The 18535-nt window shown below is 43.4% G+C and overlaps 1 protein-coding gene across 6 annotated transcripts in view; it reads left to right on the top strand.

Moving 5' to 3' along the window:
• The window catches only part of ETFDH (electron transfer flavoprotein dehydrogenase), a 36374-nt gene that overhangs the window by 15233 nt on the left and 2606 nt on the right, over positions 1-18535 (top strand). For 5 of the 6 annotated variants that reach the window (XM_030865745.3, XM_060299873.2, XM_060299871.2 and 2 more), the window contains exons 5-12: positions 101-219; positions 2456-2533; positions 8768-8914; positions 10100-10240; positions 11433-11576; positions 14965-15133; positions 16786-16968; positions 17247-17468. In XM_030865745.3, coding sequence (XP_030721605.1) covers positions 101-219; positions 2456-2533; positions 8768-8914; positions 10100-10240; positions 11433-11576; positions 14965-15133; positions 16786-16968; positions 17247-17468 — 1203 coding nt within the window. The remainder of the gene's footprint in view (positions 1-100; positions 220-2455; positions 2534-8767; positions 8915-10099; positions 10241-11432; positions 11577-14964; positions 15134-16785; positions 16969-17246; positions 17469-18535) is intronic. The other variant, XM_060299874.2, reaches the window with a different exon arrangement.

Here is an 18535-nt window from a genome sequence, read left to right as displayed (position 1 = left end):
GAAATTAGACATTGATTAGAATTTCTAAATTAAGTATTTCTGTTTTTGAGATGTTTTACCCATAAAAAGTCAGACTTCTAAACCAAGCATGTATCTGTAGGTCTCCCGATGAACAATCATGGCAATTACATTGTGCGCCTGGGACATCTGGTGAGCTGGATGGGAGAGCAGGCGGAAGCCCTGGGTGTGGAAGTGTACCCCGGCTACGCGGCTGCAGAGGTTTGTGCGGCCCTGTTCTTAGTGCTTATAGGACGCGGTCTCTGTTTCTTCTGAAAAGCAACCAAGATGGGTGCAGAGGTAAATAGATGTATATTTTCCAACAGCCATAGGATTTTAGAATTGCAAGATCAGAAGAAATCTTAGCAAGATCTCACGCAAAGGGTACTTGAAGTCCTTGTCACCACATCATGTGACTGTCCAGCTTAGGACAACACCTTCAAGGATGAAAAAATATCTCCGATGTTTGGTTTGTTGGTGATACTCTCTTCCTTAAGTTGAGGAGACGTTTATTTACTGTTTTATACTGTGTGGAACGAATCTGTGCCCTCCTCCAGGGAGAACTCTCCAGTTATAACTATGCCCTGCTCTCCTTCCCTGCCTTCGCAGGTGGTTTTTCTCTTCCCAGTTAAATAGCCTCCATTCTTACAGCCACCATATAATATGTAAATATTTTGAGTCCCTTCAGTATTCTCCTTGCCCTCCTCTGACCGCGTTCCCTTTTTATTCCCTTTCGAAGTGGCACCCAGAATGTCTGTACTACTTCAAGCCTGCTGTACAGCAGAGCCATTCCCCTCTTCATTCTGGAAACTGTTCTCCCAGTAATTTCCTCAAAATAACTTCTGGCGGCCACATTGGACTGTAGCTTCTCACTGAATACTGTTGGGGAAATTATTAAAACTAAAATCTCCTGCCAGCCCAGAAAAATCACCTCTACATATTATAAACAAGAATGAAACAGTTTTTTTCTTGCCAAGACTACAGTGCAGCTACAGGCCATCTGCTAGGGAGGTCGCCGAAACAGAAAGAAATCTCACCCTTTTACAGAGTCAGGCAGATACAGTCCATTACATGCACGTTAATCGTCTCTATCCAAAGGACAAATAAAGCGTCCTGTATCTTTGTGACAAGTGGGAAGTGACAACGCGGAGGCCAGCACGGAGCCCAGACTCTTCCCCCAGAGAGAGGGAGACCGGCCACCATCCTCCTCCTTGGTCACATCTCAGGTGTGTCCCCGAGTACCCAAGAAACTCATTGCTGAGATACAGACCTGGCAGGAGTCTTACTTAGCTTTTAACATGACTCCCATATATCTAAGAGAGACAGAGAAAGGGTTTACAGTTAAGTTTTCTAAAGGAAATGCTAAAAAAAATCTGGATGAGAGAGGGAGTGTTCTTGTTTTTGGCACAAGCGAAAATTGAAAAACTTTGTTTTTACCTTTACAGTATATAAACCAAATAAAATACATGGTCCCTGCATTACACTTGCCACTACTGATTTCTGGTTTCCCAGTTCATGCACATGCATTTGGTTTTGCATTTCTCCCAGTTAAACTGTCTTCAACAGGAATCAAAGTCACAAGTAGGTGTTTTGTAGCATCCATGATTTTCACTTTTTGAGTGTATCTGCACACATGCCCGCTCGCGTGCGCTCTCTCTCCCTCTGTGTCTCTCTCTGTCTCTCTCTGGTCCCCTGCAGCTCTCCTCTCCTCCCCAGGTTTTGTACACCGAGGCCGTTTTCGGGTCCAGGCCACAGCCACATACTACTGTGGATTTGTTTTCAAGGTGTCACGTCCATTGCTGCTGGTTCTTGTTTCGCCTTTCCTCTCCCGTGCTTTCTGCTGTGAGGTTCTAGTGTACAGTTTGTTCTTTCCTGTCCAAAGAGCATTTTCCTCCGGAGGAAACAGAAACCAAATAAGAGAATTGTTATTGCTCATCTTCAGAATCATACCTTTGACCAGTTTTCCCTTTTCTTTGTGGTCCAGAAATAACTTGGACTGCCTTCAGCCCCTCTCTGTTTTGTCTTGTTGTTTGGTCTTTTGGTTTTGGGGTCTGGGCTCACTGGAGACAGAGGCTTTCCCGACACTCTCCTCAGCCGCCCACCTGACGGTCCAGCCTGTCACGGGCGCTGACCCCAAGTTCTGTGCACATGCCTTTGACCCCTGAACTCGTCAGAGGGCTTCCTGCTGCATCTTCCCGGCTCCTTCGTTGTTCTCTGGCAGCTCCCCCTGTTCTTCCTCACCAGGTCGGGGCATTTCCTTCATTTCCAGCTGTTTGAGCTGTGTTTTGTCTAGGAGGGAGTAGCTTAGAAGCACATCCCCTTTTTTTGCTGGAACGTTCTTAAGCCTTTGTCTCTATAACATTGAGAACAAGCTCACCTTCTAAAAATCGAAGGCTGTTTGTTTCTTTGCAAGTGGTTGTGAATCCCCAGGTGATAACCAAACGTGTTTTCATTCTAGATCCTTTTTCATGAAGACGGTAGCGTGAAAGGAATTGCCACCAACGACGTAGGGATACAGAAGGATGGTGCGCCCAAGGTATGCACGTAACAGTTCTGCGCTTCGCAAACTGACAGTGAAAGAGAAAGAATCAACTCACACCCAATAATTTAGTCTTGCTACAAACTGCACATTAATTAGGTGCATGTTAGAACATTAGTTATTAATGTGGAATTTTTCTCATTGTTAAAAAATAGAGAAACATCTTTGAACTAACCGTAATTTAGGCAAGTAGATATAACATGTTTAACAATGATTTTCTTAAAAGAAAAAACATGACATACAAATATCAAACAAACATGGGTCAAAGATTTTATTTCACTCATTAATTAATGAGAGAATCAGTAAGATGTTACAACCAGTTCAAGGAGAATCAAAAACCATGCACACGTGGGTCAGCAGCTGGGCCACCTCCACAGTTTCCACTTCTGTGGACAAGAGTCATTTGCATTATTACTGTCAGTAATGCTGATGGGCTCTTTGACAGGATTTTGACATCTTTTGATAAATGCAAAACTGATTGACCTCATCTCTTTCAAAATAGGCTTCAATGGCCTTCTGGTTTTCACAACTTGTTATTTTTGCATTTGTAAAAGAAGAGCTCCTAAGACATGGATCTCACACTCTGTAAGATCCCTTGGAAAGGACAAGGAAAAAAAATACCTTGCTTTCCTATGATAACAAGAGCAAAACACAAATTAACATCTTGATAAACTAACTTGCCTATTCATGTTTATTTGTTAATTGTCTTAATTTCTCAAGTAGATTAGAACCTCAGAGATCATGGAGGGTTACTCCAGAGCTAGCATAGTGCCAGGCAGTGCCAGGGCCGCAGTAGAGATTTGTCAACTCCTAGTTAGTCCTCTCTGCCATTCTAGAACAGAGCTGGGCATCCAGTCTAAGCCTCCTCCAGCAGATTGTCCTGCTTTTCAATCCTTCCTGCACAGAGATTAGCAAGTGGCAAAGCTCTCGAGTCTTACCTGCATCGTGGTTCTCCTAGTGGCTTGGCTGGCTGCCCCAGAATCGCCTGAGGCCTTGGGGCTCAGCCTGTCCTGTGGCAGGGCCCGAGAAGCTGTCTTGTATCAAGCCCCAGGGGTTCTGATGCATAGCCAGGTTTGCAACACCTGGTATCTCATCCTGCTTCTTATAGTGTGACCTGTACCCTCAGCACAGAAGGCCAGACTCTGATAGCAGGAGTTTGCAACAAAGTAAGAGTTTATTGCGGGGCTCCCAGCAAGGGGGTGTGAGACAAGCCTTGCAGATCCACTGCACCCAGTCTTTGGGTTCGGGGTGTTTTAAAGCAGAAGAATAAAGAAGCTGGGAAGAATCATCATCTCGTGACATTTCTTACTCTGTTTCGGGGGTCAGGGTGTCTCTGACTGACGATGCTCTGGCCGGGTGGTCCACACCTCGGGGGTCTCTGGGCTCATCTTGCCCTGGAGAAACAGCCTGAGTTTGTACGTTAGTGATGAGATCTACAAGAGCCATTTTAGTACAGTGACTATGTTATCAGTGACAGCCATTGTAGTCATCGGACTCTAGTTGACTGGTGTTGAGTGAGCACAGGATGAGGTCAGAGGGCACAGAAAGGGAACAGAGTTCTGGATGGAGAGGAATCATGAACTCAGTAAGGGAGCTCGGGCTTAAGGGAACTCAGTGATGATAAAAGAATACTGTCTTTCTTACATTCTTTCCTGTGTTATGGCTATTCTTTTCTGTATTATGATCATTTGATTATAAATTGCATTTTATTCTTTAAAAACGTCCGTATTTAATATTACAGCAACATTGAAGCACGCAAATTCTACCATTCTGATAGTTCTTTTTGTGTGTGTATTGTCAGGGTATTTGTTCAAATGTATATTTTTGTGTCTTGTGCTTTGTAGTTGTAAAAACACTCATATATTGTATTTATATAGATATAAAAGCATAGAAGAGTATAGTGGAGTCTCAGTAATTTGAGTTTGTAAATTTCTTTTTCTTTTTTTTAAAATTTATTTATTTATTTTTGGCTGTGTTGGGTCTTCGTTGCTGCGTGCGGCTTTCTCTAGTTACGGCGAGCAGGGGCTACTCTTCGTTGCTGTGCGCAGGCTTCTCATTGCAGTGGCTTCTCTTGTTGTGGAGCATAGGCTCTAGGCACGCGGGCTTCATTAGTTATGGCTCGTGGGCTCAGTAGTTGTGGCTCGCGGGCTCTAGAGCGCAGGCTCAGTAGTTGTGGCGCACAGGCTTAGTTGCTCTGCAGCATGTGGGATCTTCCCGGACCAGGGCTTGAACCTGTGTCCCCTACATTGGCAGGCGAATTCTTAACTACTGTGCCACCAGGGGAGTCCCCCTTTCTTTTTTTTTAATTTATTTTATTTTATTTATTTTTGGCTGTGTTGGGTCTTTGTTACTGTACGTGGGCTTTCTCTAGTTGTGGTGAGCAGGGGCTACTCTTTGTTGCGGTACGTAGGCTTCTTATTGTGGTAGCTTCTCTTGTTGTGGAGCATGGGCTCTAGGTGCGTGGGCTTCAGTAGTTGTGGCTCGCGGGCTCTGGAGTGCAGGCTCAGTAGTTGTGGCGCACGGGCTTAGTTGCTCTGCGGCACATGGGATCTTCCCAGACCAGGGCTCAAACCCGTGTCCCCTGCATTGGCAGGTGGATTCTTAACCACTGCGCCACCAGGGAAGCCCATGCAAGTTTATTTTCATACGGCTGGTGGGGTGAGGAGAAGCAGGGATGGATTCTTTGTTCTCCGCCAATTGGCTCCGTTGATCCCGGCGTGGTTAGGCTTCCTCCTGCTCTTGCACGGAAACATTCTCGTCGCTCACAGACACCTCCGCCTGGTGGTACCCAGTTCTCTGTCCTCTCACTTGGCCCCTGGTGGGCAGTGCTGGCACAGCTGAATAACTTTTTCATTCCTGAAACACTGTCTGGACCTGGCTTTTCACACCACCTTCTCCTGGTTTTCCTGGTGTTTCAGGGCCCCTCCTGCCGCCTTTGCTTGCTCTTCCTCTGCGCCCTGTCCTCTGAGTATCCAGTGACAGTGCTTGAAACACGTCTACCCTGAGTCCCAGAATCCTGCGTCCTGCTGCTCATTCAGTAGCTCTAATCTTAGGTCTAATAGGCATCTTACTGTCAGAATTCTGATGTGGATGTTTTCATGTTTCAGAGGTTAAGTAACTTGCCCAGGGTCAGGCCACTGTTAGGTAGTGGAGCTGGGGTTGGAATAGAGGCTCTAGAGCTGCCCCTTGCACACTAAGGAGCATATTGCCTCTAAGAGGAATATTTTAGTCCATTAAGATCGAGTTGTTTTATAAGTGGTGCTGAGTAAACTGCATGTCCATCTGGAAGCAAATAGTTAGACTTTCATTTTATTTTAATTCTGATGATTTCTTAAAACAATAAAAAAATTAGAAATCTAGGTTATAATTACAACCTAGGTGTAGGGTAGATAAACCATCCTATAAAGGCAAGAAATTAAAAACCTATAAGAGGCAGGCCTTTTTTAACTATTTAAAAATTAAACACTTCTGTATACCAAAAATACTAGTGAGTCTGCAGATAAGCAGGAGATCGGGGGAAAATTTTTGACGACCCGTGATGTCAAAGAGCACTTCTACATTGACAAGAAAAAAGCGAACACAGTAGAAAAACGGGCAGAATCTTACAAAATGAAGAGCAGATCCCGGCGAGCAGTAACCACTAGCCAGGAGGCAGGTCCTCTGATGCCTCTTATCTGGGCCCCAGGCTCCTGTGCCGGCTCCCCAGCCCTCCTCACGGCACACAGTCACACCTAGTCCTTGCACGCCCGCGTAGTTATTTATGTTTAGCTCTGCCTCCGTGCCTGGCCCCAGGGAAAGGGACAGTGTTTTTCTGTCATCTCTGCCCCAGTGCCTAGCATACAACCTGGCACACCAGAGGTGCTCAGTTAATATTTCTTGAATCAAAAAGAAAAAGTTGCTGAAAAGAGTAATCCAGAAAATGCAAATTAAAATAGCAGTAAGTTAGCCAGCTCTACACTTAGCAAAACCGTGAAAGGAACAGTTATACTGTCACTAGCTAGAAATAGGAAAAGGGTCTTCTTATACACTGTGGGTGGAAATGTGAATTGTTCAGGCTTTGGGGAAAGCAGTCTGGGAACATCTCATAAAATAAAAGTAGGTGTGCCATTTGATTGTACAGTGCCACTCCTGGGAACCTAGCTTACAGGAATAAAAGCACCAATGTTGTAAGGATACATATACAGGGTGTATGTTTTATGACATTGCTTATCATAGCAAATAAACTGGAAACAGTGAATGGCTATTACCCATTAGCAGAATGGCTGGATAACCTATGGTGTTCCCACACGGACTACTGCCCGCCATTAAAAAGAAAGATTTGAGCCACATAGTGACTTGGAAAGGTTTCCATGAAGTATTATTGTGAGAGAAGTAAGATACAGAAAAGTCTGTATTATATGATGCTACCATTGTGAAATGAATCAGGAACCAAAAAAGTTGAGGTGTCTATGTAAATACCTCAGTCCACAGGTGCGTATGTATATATATTTGGGTAAAACTTGGCGTGCTAGGCTGTTAACAGGGTTTATGGATGAGTGAAGTATAGTAAGAGGAAGGAGATGGGAACAAATCCAAAGGTACTCAGCACAGTCACTTATAGGACGTGTGTGCACGTGTATGACGTTGGTGAGCTCTGCACAGAGAAACACAGAGTCACCAACAAACGTGAAAGATGTTCAGACTCTCTAGTGACTGAACGTATGAAATCAGTAGTGAAATAGTTCTTACCACTTAAATCGAGAATATTTCGCGTCAAGGATATCAATCTGAGCCATGCTTATAATAGTGAAACAGCCTGGAATAACCTAAACGTCCAGTTATTGAGAGCTGATTGAGAAGGTAGGAATCTATTCAAGCATTAAAAATGAATGCTTAGGGCTTCCCTGATGGTGCAGTGGTTAAGAATCCGCCTGCCAGTGCGGGGGACACGGGTTCGAGCCCTGGCCTGGGAAGATCCCACATGCCACGGAGGAACTAAGCCCGTGCGCCACAACTACTGAGCCTGCACTCTATAGCCTGTGAGCCACAGCTACTGAGCCCGCGAGCTACAGCTACTTGAGCCTGCATGCCTAGAGCCCGTGCTCCGCAGCAAGAGAAGCCACCACAGTGAGAAGCCTGTGCACCACAATGAAGAGCAGCCCCTGCTCTCTGCAACTAGAGAAAGCCGGCGCACAACAACGAAGACCCAACGCGGCCAAAAATTAATTAATTAATTAAAAAATGAATGTTTAATTTGGTATATATTGCCTTAGGCAAATCACTTTATATTGTATAATGTGAAAACAGTTATAAAATGCTTTGTCCGTGTAAACCTTTTTTTTGTATGAATGTTTCTGTATACACACAATACCTGTAAACATATGAATGGAGAAATACCGGGAAATATATATTTCATAAGAGACTTTCCTTATTATTCTGCATTCCTTTATTCAGGAGCTTTACTGAGTACCTACCATGTGCCGGATATAAGTGCAAAATACAGAGAGCAAGAGAGAGAGAGAGACTTTTTAATTGTAGCTTATTTTTTCCCCTTGGAAAAAACAAGTTTCAGTTTTACAGTATATATCCAGCAATAGAGAACAAGTAAAATTAAAGTGAAAAGAGCAAGTAGCTGAAGAGTATGTTTACGATGATCTTGTTTGTGTTAGAAGCATATAAACAGACTCATGTAGTTTTTTTATTCATGGAAATTTTCTGGCATGATTTACAAGAAATCTATTAATGGTGTTTTTTGCTTCAAATCATGGGACTAGAAAATCAGGAACAATGGGGAAATGGCCTTTCACTTTAAAAAAATTTTCTTTTACTTATATAAGTTTCAGGTGTCTAGCATTATAATTTGACATCTGTATACACTAGACAGTGGTGAGCACCCCAAGCCTGGTTACCACCTATCACCACACACTGACCCCCTTCACTCATTTCGGCTGCCCCCCTTCACTTCTCACTGTACATTCATTTGTAGATAATTTTTCGTGGGGGGATGAGCATGCTTTATTTGTTTTTTTAATGCATACAGACTTAACCATTCGATCAATATGACAAAGACACAAGATACGTTATAAAATTTAAATTAGATTCCACTTACAACAGTGTTTAGTTCTGTTACTAAAATTATATATCTGCACCTTCTCTTCTATACCTGAATCATAGATCAATTCAAAATTGACCAGAATGTGAATATTTTTTAAATTGTCAAACATTGCAATTTAACGTGTTCCTGTTTCTTAGACAACTTTTGAGCGGGGGCTGGAACTACATGCCAAAGTCACAGTCTTTGCAGAGGGCTGCCACGGACACCTGGCCAAGCAGCTGTACAGGAAGTTCGACTTGAGGGCCAACTGCGAGCCCCAGACGTACGGGATCGGGCTCAAGGAGGTACTCGAGTTTGCCGGTGTGACTTTCGTGTGAAAAGATGAAGCTTACATTCGTTTGTATTGTGTGGTTTATAAATTGATTTAATTTTACAGTTATATTTTTCATTAACCTGAAATGTTCATAATGACTGAAAACATTAGGGATATTTTTCAAGGGGCTGGAGAATATTACTAATCAAATTTTACTATTACCTAAATTGTGTCTGCATGTTCTAGTTGTTTTATCAGATGTTGATTGAAGTGTTGAATTTGAAAATATTTGTGATACTGATTTTTTTCATGGTAATGCCATCTGCCCTAATAGGATTTGACCTGTTATCCAATGCTCTTTGTAAAATGACCACATCCTACAAGAATTGTTTATTCAAAATTATAACGTAAAGATAATTTAGTTTATGAAATATACACTCAGCCATAGTATATTGACCTGCAGCCTAAAATTTAATTAGGCTGAGTGTTGTATATTTTCTCAGTTTATCCAGACCTTAGGTCTATTAGTGCAAAAGTTTCATCATAACTCTTTTGTTAAGAATCTTTTTAGGGTAAAGCTCAGAAAGTTTCAAATTCTGTATATAACTAGATTCATTATATTGTGGGTAAGGGCTTAATTGTTTTGGTAGACTGTACATAATTCTGTGTGGTGGCACGTCATATCTGATTTTTAGATAACATTTCCTGTGGAAATTGTTGTTTGCAATTTAAAACTTAACCATTCTGAAAACAGGATGATCAGTTAGCTTCAGTCGGGGAGAGGGTGGTGCAGGAGGGAGCACACTGGTTTTTTTAACTGAAGAATGACATCTGTCCTGTAAAGTAACAGATCCGAAGTGCAGGGCGCAGCTCACGTTCATGAGGCGAACACGCCCGTGTGGCCGTCACCCGGGTCAAGGTGTAGGTGGTTCCCAGCACCCCATCTCTTCAGCGGCGTTTCCCACAACCGCACGAATGCCTTACCCATCTGAGAACTTAATTAATGTCTTACAGAGTTCCTCACCTGTTTCTTTACTCCGATCATCCTGCTGCATTTTGATGTCATTTTCTGGGATATTTGAAGTACTTTTTTGTGTGTTTCTCTTATTTCTGCTTTTCAGTTGTAACTTTCATAAATAAGACATAAAACTTAGCAAGTTTTATACATGTGGTGACATAAAACATCTAAATAATACTCTAGGACTTTTTTTTAAAGTTATGGATTATCGATGAGAAGAAGTGGAAACCCGGGAGAGTTGATCACACTGTCGGCTGGCCCCTGGACAGACACACGTATGGGGGCTCATTCCTCTATCACCTGAATGAAGGGGAGCCCCTCGTAGCGCTCGGCTTCGTGGTAAGTTACACTCCGTGATGGGAAGTTCCACTCTGAGAGCCACTGGGTCTTCAGTGTCACAAATCCAGGGCTTTGCATCTGGAGAATGTAAAAGGCTTCTCATTTAAAGCTTCCTCTCTGCTTTTGTCCACATCTGAAGTGCTTATGGCCACTGTAGACAGTGGTCTGCTTCAGCTCACATAGCTGTAGTACAGTAGCTGCTACACGCCAGGCCCTGTGCTGGATGCTTCCCTGGGAATCCTGGTCCATAAAAATCCTGTGAAGTTGGCCTAGCGTTATTTTACCGGTGGGAAAACTGAAGTCCAGACAAGCTAAACAGCCTTCCCAGACACACGCATTAAGTGACAGAGGCAGGACTCATGCCCGAACCTGTCTGACCTGAAGCCCATGTCCACTGTGGCATGCCACTGCAGGAAGTGCAGTCCGTACTGGGTTTGAACCTCTAACTAAAACAGGACCATTTCCTCCCTTTTGGTCGCTTAAACATCCTTACAGTAAATTACATCTTGAACATTACAAGGAATGGAAAAGTGATATGAGTTACTGCACCTTGCAGTTGCAGCTTTATAGTTCAATGTCATGATTAGACTTGTACATGACACGTTGTTAAATTTATGTATTATTGTGTTCGGTGCATCACTTTGATTTAGTTTTTATAGTGACTTAATCTTTTCAAAGCAAAAAGCGTTTGGTTATTAATTTCAGCATTTTTGGTAAAAATGTAATCTCTAATGTTTTTCACCTTCTTTTTTTGTAAGTGCGATTACATTCTTTTTCTTCATTTTTGCCTCAGTAGTACTGCATCGAGCTTATTAGTTTATTTCTGGAGTTGGTATTGAGAAATGAATGATAAATTAGTACAACTCCTTTTGTAGAAACATAATGTGTAACACTTACCTACAAATATTTTTCTAATTTGGACTTTGATTTACAAAGCACAATGATTTATTAATACGTTCTAAATGTTTTCAAGTTCTGCCAATTCTAAACACATGGCATCCTTTTGTTTACCCTTTCTTTTCCAAACAGATTTTATTGGGTTATTTATTTAAATTTGGGTCATTGCATACCTTTCTCTAAGTACTTGGAGTACAAGCAGTTTAATGTACATGTTCTCTGGTAAATATTGCTCACATTTCAGCCTGATATAATTTGAAATAACGATGTCTCATTTAAATATAAACATTTTAAGGTTGGTCTAGACTATCAAAATCCGTACCTAAGTCCATTTAGAGAGTTCCAGAGGTGGAAACACCACCCTAGCATCCAGCCGACGTTGGAAGGCGGGAAAAGGGTTGCATATGGAGCCAGAGCCCTCAATGAAGGTGGCTTTCAGGTAACACTTCCGCGTTTTTAATCCTTATTTCTGTATTATAAATTCAACGTTCAAACATAAGGTAACAACTTTAAATAAAGGATAGAAGATTATCTCAGGAAGAAAATTTAAGTAACTAAGCAAAGCACCCTAGTATTTATAAAACTGTACCACACCAGAGTTAAATGACACCATGAATTTAATTTTAAGGATATATTGATTTCTAGAGAAAAATTCATGGGCTTTTTTGTTTATTGGTTTGTCTTTAACCAGAGAATTTAAACTATGTGATCCAAGATCTTTTCCTTTATTCCTTTGCTGCCAGGAAACTCAAGGACAGATGTAGTTTTCAGCAAAGGTAATTAATTAATCTCAACTACCTAGTGTCATCCATGCCCTTTAGGTGGCCTCTGTTAAGTTTTTACCCTTAATTGTCCTAGTTTAGTATATGTTCAAAATAAATACTATCAAATGCAGTTAATTTATTAAGTATTTAGTTATTAAACAATGAAATAATTTATTAAGTATTTAGTTATTAAACAATGAAATAAGAGCTAGATGGCTAACTATGATAAAAGCTATTAGAACTGTTTTGGAAATAGTATTCGACAGGTAAGATGATCTAAAAGTCAGCTCTAAAACTTATACCAAACGGTTTGGTCAAGTTATTTAACTCCTCGGGCGTTAAGGGATCATCTGTAAAATAAAGATGATGCCTTCTGTCTCTAATATTCTAGGAATCTAGAACTGTTGATATTTTAGAAATCTGATATCTTTTTGTTTTTAATCTGTTGTAAAAGTAACAAATAGATCATAGAAAATTGGGGAGAAAAGTTGACTTAACCTTTAAAGTGAAGTTCTAAATACATTCGTAAAGTCAAGTACAATCACAGCTAAATTATGAATGTCATCACTAGAACCCTAAAAATAACACTGTCCCTAAATTCCATTGCTGCGGAGTTACCTCCCATGAGGTTGTTTTTAGTTCTAGAGCAGTTATTCGTTTGCAATAATATTTGCTAAATTTCCTATGTTCAAGCCCATTAAACTTTTTTGAATAATGTGCATAATACCTATTGCCAGCCTAATTCTACTTTTAATTTACAGTGTAAAGGCTTCTGTATATTCAGTAGTACATACAGACTCGTGTTTATGACACCTGCCTTGTGTGCTTCAGCACCTCAGATGATCTTTAGATGAGCGGGAAGAGATGACCCCACACACACAATACACTTTTTACCTAAGTTTTCTGATTTAATTAGTCAAAGATCCAGAAACTTACTTCCATTAAGTTTTTGAAGACCCTTCAGAGACAAAAATTTGGAACATCCAATTTTATTCTGCACCAACAAGTATTACATGCCTTTTTATTTCTCTTTCTTCAGTCTGTACCAAAGCTCCCCTTTCCTGATGGGTTTCTAGTATTTAACCCGTGTTTTTTTTGGTGGGGGGAGGGGAGGTCCTTTTTTTTTTCTTTTAGTGCAGGGAAGTGTGATTTTATTTTGGTGCAGAAATAGATTAGGTTACAGAAAAGTCCTAGGAAAAGGAAGTTACGAGACTGATTTTACCAATTGTCAGGTGGAAGGGTAAAATCTGTTACTGTAGAACTACTCCAGGCCATACCCATCTTCTTCAGTGATATGGCCTGGTTCCTCATTTTAACCCCCGTTTTTTTGTTTGTTTTTTTAATTTATTTTATTTACTTTTGGCTGCCTTGGTTCTCCGTTGCTGTGCACGGGCTTTCTCTAGTTGCGGCGATTCTCTAGTTGCGGCGAGCGGGGGCCACTCCACACTGTGGTGCGCAGGCCTCCCACTGCAGTGGGTGGCCTCTCCCGCTGTGGAGCAGGGCTCTAGGCGCGTAGGCTCAGTAGTTGTGGCGCACGGGCTTAGTCGCTCCACGGCATGTGAGCTCTTCCCGGACCAGGGCTCGATCCCATGTCCCCTGCATTGGCAGGCGGATTCTTAACCACTGCACCACCAGGGAAGCTCTAACCCCCGTTTAATGGATGTCCCAGAATACATCTCTCTGTACGACTTTTCCTGGGTCCCCCAGGTCCTTAACAAGATGTCCAGCTGCCCGCACAGGGTAGGATCCTCGCAGAACTGAAAAACACACATTTCCCTTGGGCCATAACGTTTTTTATTCTTAGGACTTAAGCGCCCATTTGGAAGAATTTGCACTAGCAGTCCGTGTCCTTTTATTAAACGTCAGTCTTCTGGCTCTTGAATCAGACGTAGGATTAGCAGGGCCACAGCCTGCTTTGAGAGGAGCATTGTCACGATCCAGGTTCCTAACCATTATCTCTGTTTGCAGCTCCTGGCATTCCAGAAAGCCCTTTCCCCTTGTTGTCTGCTCTGCGGCCCTGATTTCACGCTCTCTTATCTGCATGTTTCTGATGCTGAGTTTGGTTGGAGAACAGCAGTCACCCCTGGGCCCCGAGCCTTCTTGTGCCAGCGTTGCTTTTGCTTCTCACCGCCACTCCCGCGCAGTTAGAACTCTGTAATCACGGGAGCGCGGCCACAGCCCCGCGGCGTGGCGGCTGATGGTGGCGGGCTCCCTGTTGACCTCCTCTCCTCAGGGTCCCTCTCCGCCCATCAGCCACACTGTCATCCACCCACCACTTTCTCAACAAAGACCCGTGGCGTACTGTGGGAAGCCTCCAGGAGGAAAGAGCAACTCCACAGCTCTCTTTTCTTCCTCTCCACACTCTAGGTTACAGTACAGTCTCCTGAGGGAGGCAGTCGGTAACTTAGCTGCTACATCGTGGGGCTAAACCAAAACCGTCAGCCACCCTTTAGTACGTTGTTTTCCGTCAGAAGTGTATACTGAGGCCCAAACAACCATCTTAAAGTTTATTTTGGAAATTCAGTTTATTCTTCGGTTAATTAAAATATATTATTTAAGGTAGTGGCTAATTGTGGTGATGCCATGATTAGAACCTAGGTTTCCGAAACTCCCTGGACATCAAGGTAAAACAAGGAGGTATGAAGAGTTAAGATAACATCCTTTGTAAATCATGTGTTACCCACAATGCGTGTAAAAGCAGATCACAATTTAGATAATAGACGTTCAGATTTAGAGAATATTCTTTTCATTATGACATAGATATGTATAAATAAAAACATTTTATGTAAATGTTAATGCTCTGGTGTTAACGTCTGTCTCATGCAGGTAAGTCATGGGGAGGGAGATGGAAAAGAGATCAGAGCAATAGTTCTGATCCTTGTTTCTAGAGGAGGAGAAAAACTGCCCTTGCTCTGATTTTTCTCTTCACTCGTATTCATTTGCATGTAATTTTTTTTTTTTCGTTTTTTCCCTACAGCTTTCAAAGAGGCTATAATTTGGAGTATTCGGTTCTGTTTGTTTAATTTGAACTAACAGATGCACTTTGACTGTTTCTTTCCTCAGTCTATACCAAAACTCACCTTTCCTGGGGGCTTACTAATTGGTTGTAGCCCTGGTTTCATGAATGTTCCCAAGATCAAAGGGACCCACACGGCAATGAAAAGTGGGATTTTGGCAGCAGAATCTATTTTTAATCAACTAACTAGTGAGAATCTCCAATCAAAGACGATAGGTAAGAACTCCCATTTATTCTCAGGTTCTTCATGGGGATGTTTAAAAAGAAGCTATTTAAACATACACTCAGGGTACGGATAGAGGATGACAGTAGATACAGTTAGAAATCTTGCTGGTCTTGTATGTTTATCTGACTGGGCATTGAAAGATGCAGAGTGTGACTGTCCCTCTACACAAAGCATCGAGATGCCTGCTGGGCAAAGCACACTGCAGCCTGCTCGCCGTGAGGTTTTTACGGCCACGTGCCGTTTCATGAATGGAAAGTAGAACGAGCCCGAGGTGTCCCGCCCCCTGGAAACAAGTTCAACGTGAGGGTCCCGCCTCACATCGCACAGGCCCAGGTGGACCCTTGCAGGCGCCCCCAGACCTTCACTCCAGGGCAGGCAGCGGACCCGCCTCCGCCTTCACCTCCTGTCACCCTCCATCCCAGACACGCTTCCTGGGTCCCGGGGGCACTCAGCTGATGGCCAGCCCCCAAGCTCCCCGCACCTCGGCTCGGATCTCTCTCTGGGGGCCTCGCGCGGACCTCACCAGTGAATCTGCACTGCACACAGGCACACAGCCCTGCCAGCCCCTCTCACCGCGCCGCTCCCTCTCCGGTGTGTTCCACCTTCCGGCTCGGCTCACCGTTTAACGTACTTATTGATCAACCTCGTTTCCTTGGACGGAACACTCCTCCCAGAGTAGGGGCTTGGCTCCCTGTGGACGCAAACACCAGGAGCAAGTCCGTAGATACCCGATAGATGAGCCGCGTTCCGTAGAGTCGGGTGACACGCTCCTCCAGGTGGACTGTACCTTCAGGCATGCCCGGGGACAGGAGAGGCAGGGCCGGTGCCTCAGACCGCCTCACCAAGTCCGCATCCCGCCGGGCGCCAGCCCGCTTGCCCCGCGCAGGTCGGGCCGGAGCAGGCAGGTCACCGGCACCAGGAGGAGGGTGGTCACGAGAACCAGGACGTCCTGTTGGAGATTAAGTGCAGGGCCCCAAGCTTTAGGTGCTGCCACCTCCTAGGGCCACCACAGCCGAGCGCTATGAGCTGGGCAGCTTTAACCAGGAAGGTGTTCGGAGTTCCGCAGGCAAGCACTTCGCAGCTGTGTCCGAGTCTCCAGCTTCCGGGGGCCCCGGGCTCCTGGCAGAGCACCGCCAGCCCCTGCCTTGTCCTCCTCTGGCTGTCTCCTGGACGCCAGTCATTGGACCAAGGGTCCAGGCCGCTCCAGCATGCCCTCGTCTTAACTCGGTATACCGGCAGCGACCCTCTTCTGACCGATTCTGAGACAACTAGGGGTCAGGACTTGAAAATACCTCTCTGGGCCATCACGGTTCAGCCCGTAACGGAAGTGGTTCAGTGATCAGCTCCATAGGTAGCATAAACTCTCTTAGCTTCCTTTTCAGGTTCACTGAATTTTGCAACTAATATTCCATGCTACCAGTATGGCTTTACTGCCTGTTAAACAACCTGTCAAGTGGGTATCTTTTTGGAAGATGTCAGCATTTATACATGAAACGTTCTTCAAGTGTGGTCTCATATGACCACCTGCTTTTTTAACTATGTAAAAGTCATCTGTTATTTCGGTAGCAAAGTACCTTGACAATAAAGTGTTTTATACTCCTTGAGGCAATTTCACTTAACATTTCATGTTTTTCATAAAAAGGACTTGATGTAACTGAGTATGAGGACAATTTGAAGAAATCATGGGTGTGGAAAGAGCTATATGCCATCAGGAACGTCAGACCGTCCTGCCATGGCGTCCTGGGTGTGTACGGAGGGATGATTTACACTGGAATCTTCTACTGGATATTCAGAGGGATGGAGCCCTGGACCCTAAAACATAAAGGTAATTCCGGCCTGAGTATGAATGTTAGTCCTTAACTCAGGAAATGGGATCCAATAAGTAGGGAAAAAAGGTGACCTTCTACACTTTACTGTTTTAAACTTGCTTTCTTAGAGAAATGATGAATTCAGTATCTTTAGGAAGACAGGGTATCATTGTTGAAAGAGGGCTAAAGTCTTATTTCTTCAGTATAATATTTACAGGTTTTTATTAAAATGTCTAAGGAAGTACTTTAGAATTAGATACATTTTTACTAAAAACCTTCCTCAAAACTTGGGAAGGTTCTGACTCCGATCAGCTCAGGCCAGCCAAGGACTGCACACCTATTGAGTATCCAAAACCAGACGGGCAGATCAGTTTTGACCTTTTGTCGTCCGTGGCTCTGAGTGGCACCAACCATGAACACGACCAGCCGGCACATCTGACCTTGAAAGATGACAGTGTACCTGTAAACAGAAACCTGACCATATACGACGGGCCTGAGCAGCGGTTCTGCCCTGCAGGTCAGTGCACTCATTTCCATCCACTCTTGAAACATCAATAGGAGGATTTGCTTGAAACACGTTAGAAATAGGCTTCCGTTTTTTTAAAGACATTTCTCCTTCTATTGCTTGGAAACTGTGAATGACTCCCATCTCCAGCTTCCTTTTGAAAACTCATTATTCTTATGTTTCTACTCTAATGCTATAGTAGTAGGGATTTCTCGTTAAGCCTAATTCAGATGGCATTTCTCAAAAGCAGCCTTTCTCTTTTCACCCTCAGCGCGAGGTTAGGGGTTACGGGGAAAAGCACCAAACACCTCTTTCCGTGTTCACGTGACTTAAAAAAAAAATCGTTTCTGTCATGGCTGCTCCTGTCTGTATATATGTATGCTCATGTACACACACACATATACATTATATATGTGTACATAGCCTAAAATACTAGATTTTGGCCACATGCAGTTCAGGGAAATCGTCCTGGACTTTAAATCCATCATGGATACAGTATCTTCCAGTGCTGAGCTTTCAACTAGAATTATAGTAGGAACTGGGTCTCGAGTGCTGGTAGAACAGCATTCAGGTGTGTGAAAATCAGTACATTCTGGACAGGAACTAGAACATACGCTCTGTGAGGGAGGGACCTTGACTGTCTTGACTTTATCTTTTCACCATTTCTGTCATCTCACTGGGTTGTAAGCTGAGGGTAAGGGCTGACCTAATCTGTCTGTGCAGTCGTGGCACACACGTATACGGGAAGATCTCACTTTATTGCACCTGGCAGATACTGCTTTTTTTTACAAAGCGAAGGTCCCTGGCAACCCCGTGCTGAAGAAGCCTACTGGCGCCATTTTTCCATTTGCTCACTCCACGTGTCACATGCGGTAATTCTTGCAAAATTTCAAACTTTCTCATTATTGTATTTGATATTGTGCTCCGTGATCTTTGATGTTAGTATGACTCGCTGAAGGCTCAGATAGCATTTTTTAGCAATAAAGTGTATTTTAAGTAAGGCATGTACATTGTTTTTTAGACATAATGCTGTTATTGCACGCTTCACAGACTGCAAAGTAGCGTAAATGTAACTGTTA

Source organism: Globicephala melas, chromosome 5, assembly GCF_963455315.2.
Source record: "Globicephala melas chromosome 5, mGloMel1.2, whole genome shotgun sequence".
Lineage (NCBI taxonomy): Eukaryota > Metazoa > Chordata > Mammalia > Artiodactyla > Delphinidae > Globicephala > Globicephala melas.
Note: the sequence above shows the minus strand (reverse complement) of the source record. Positions and strands in the feature narration are given on the sequence as shown.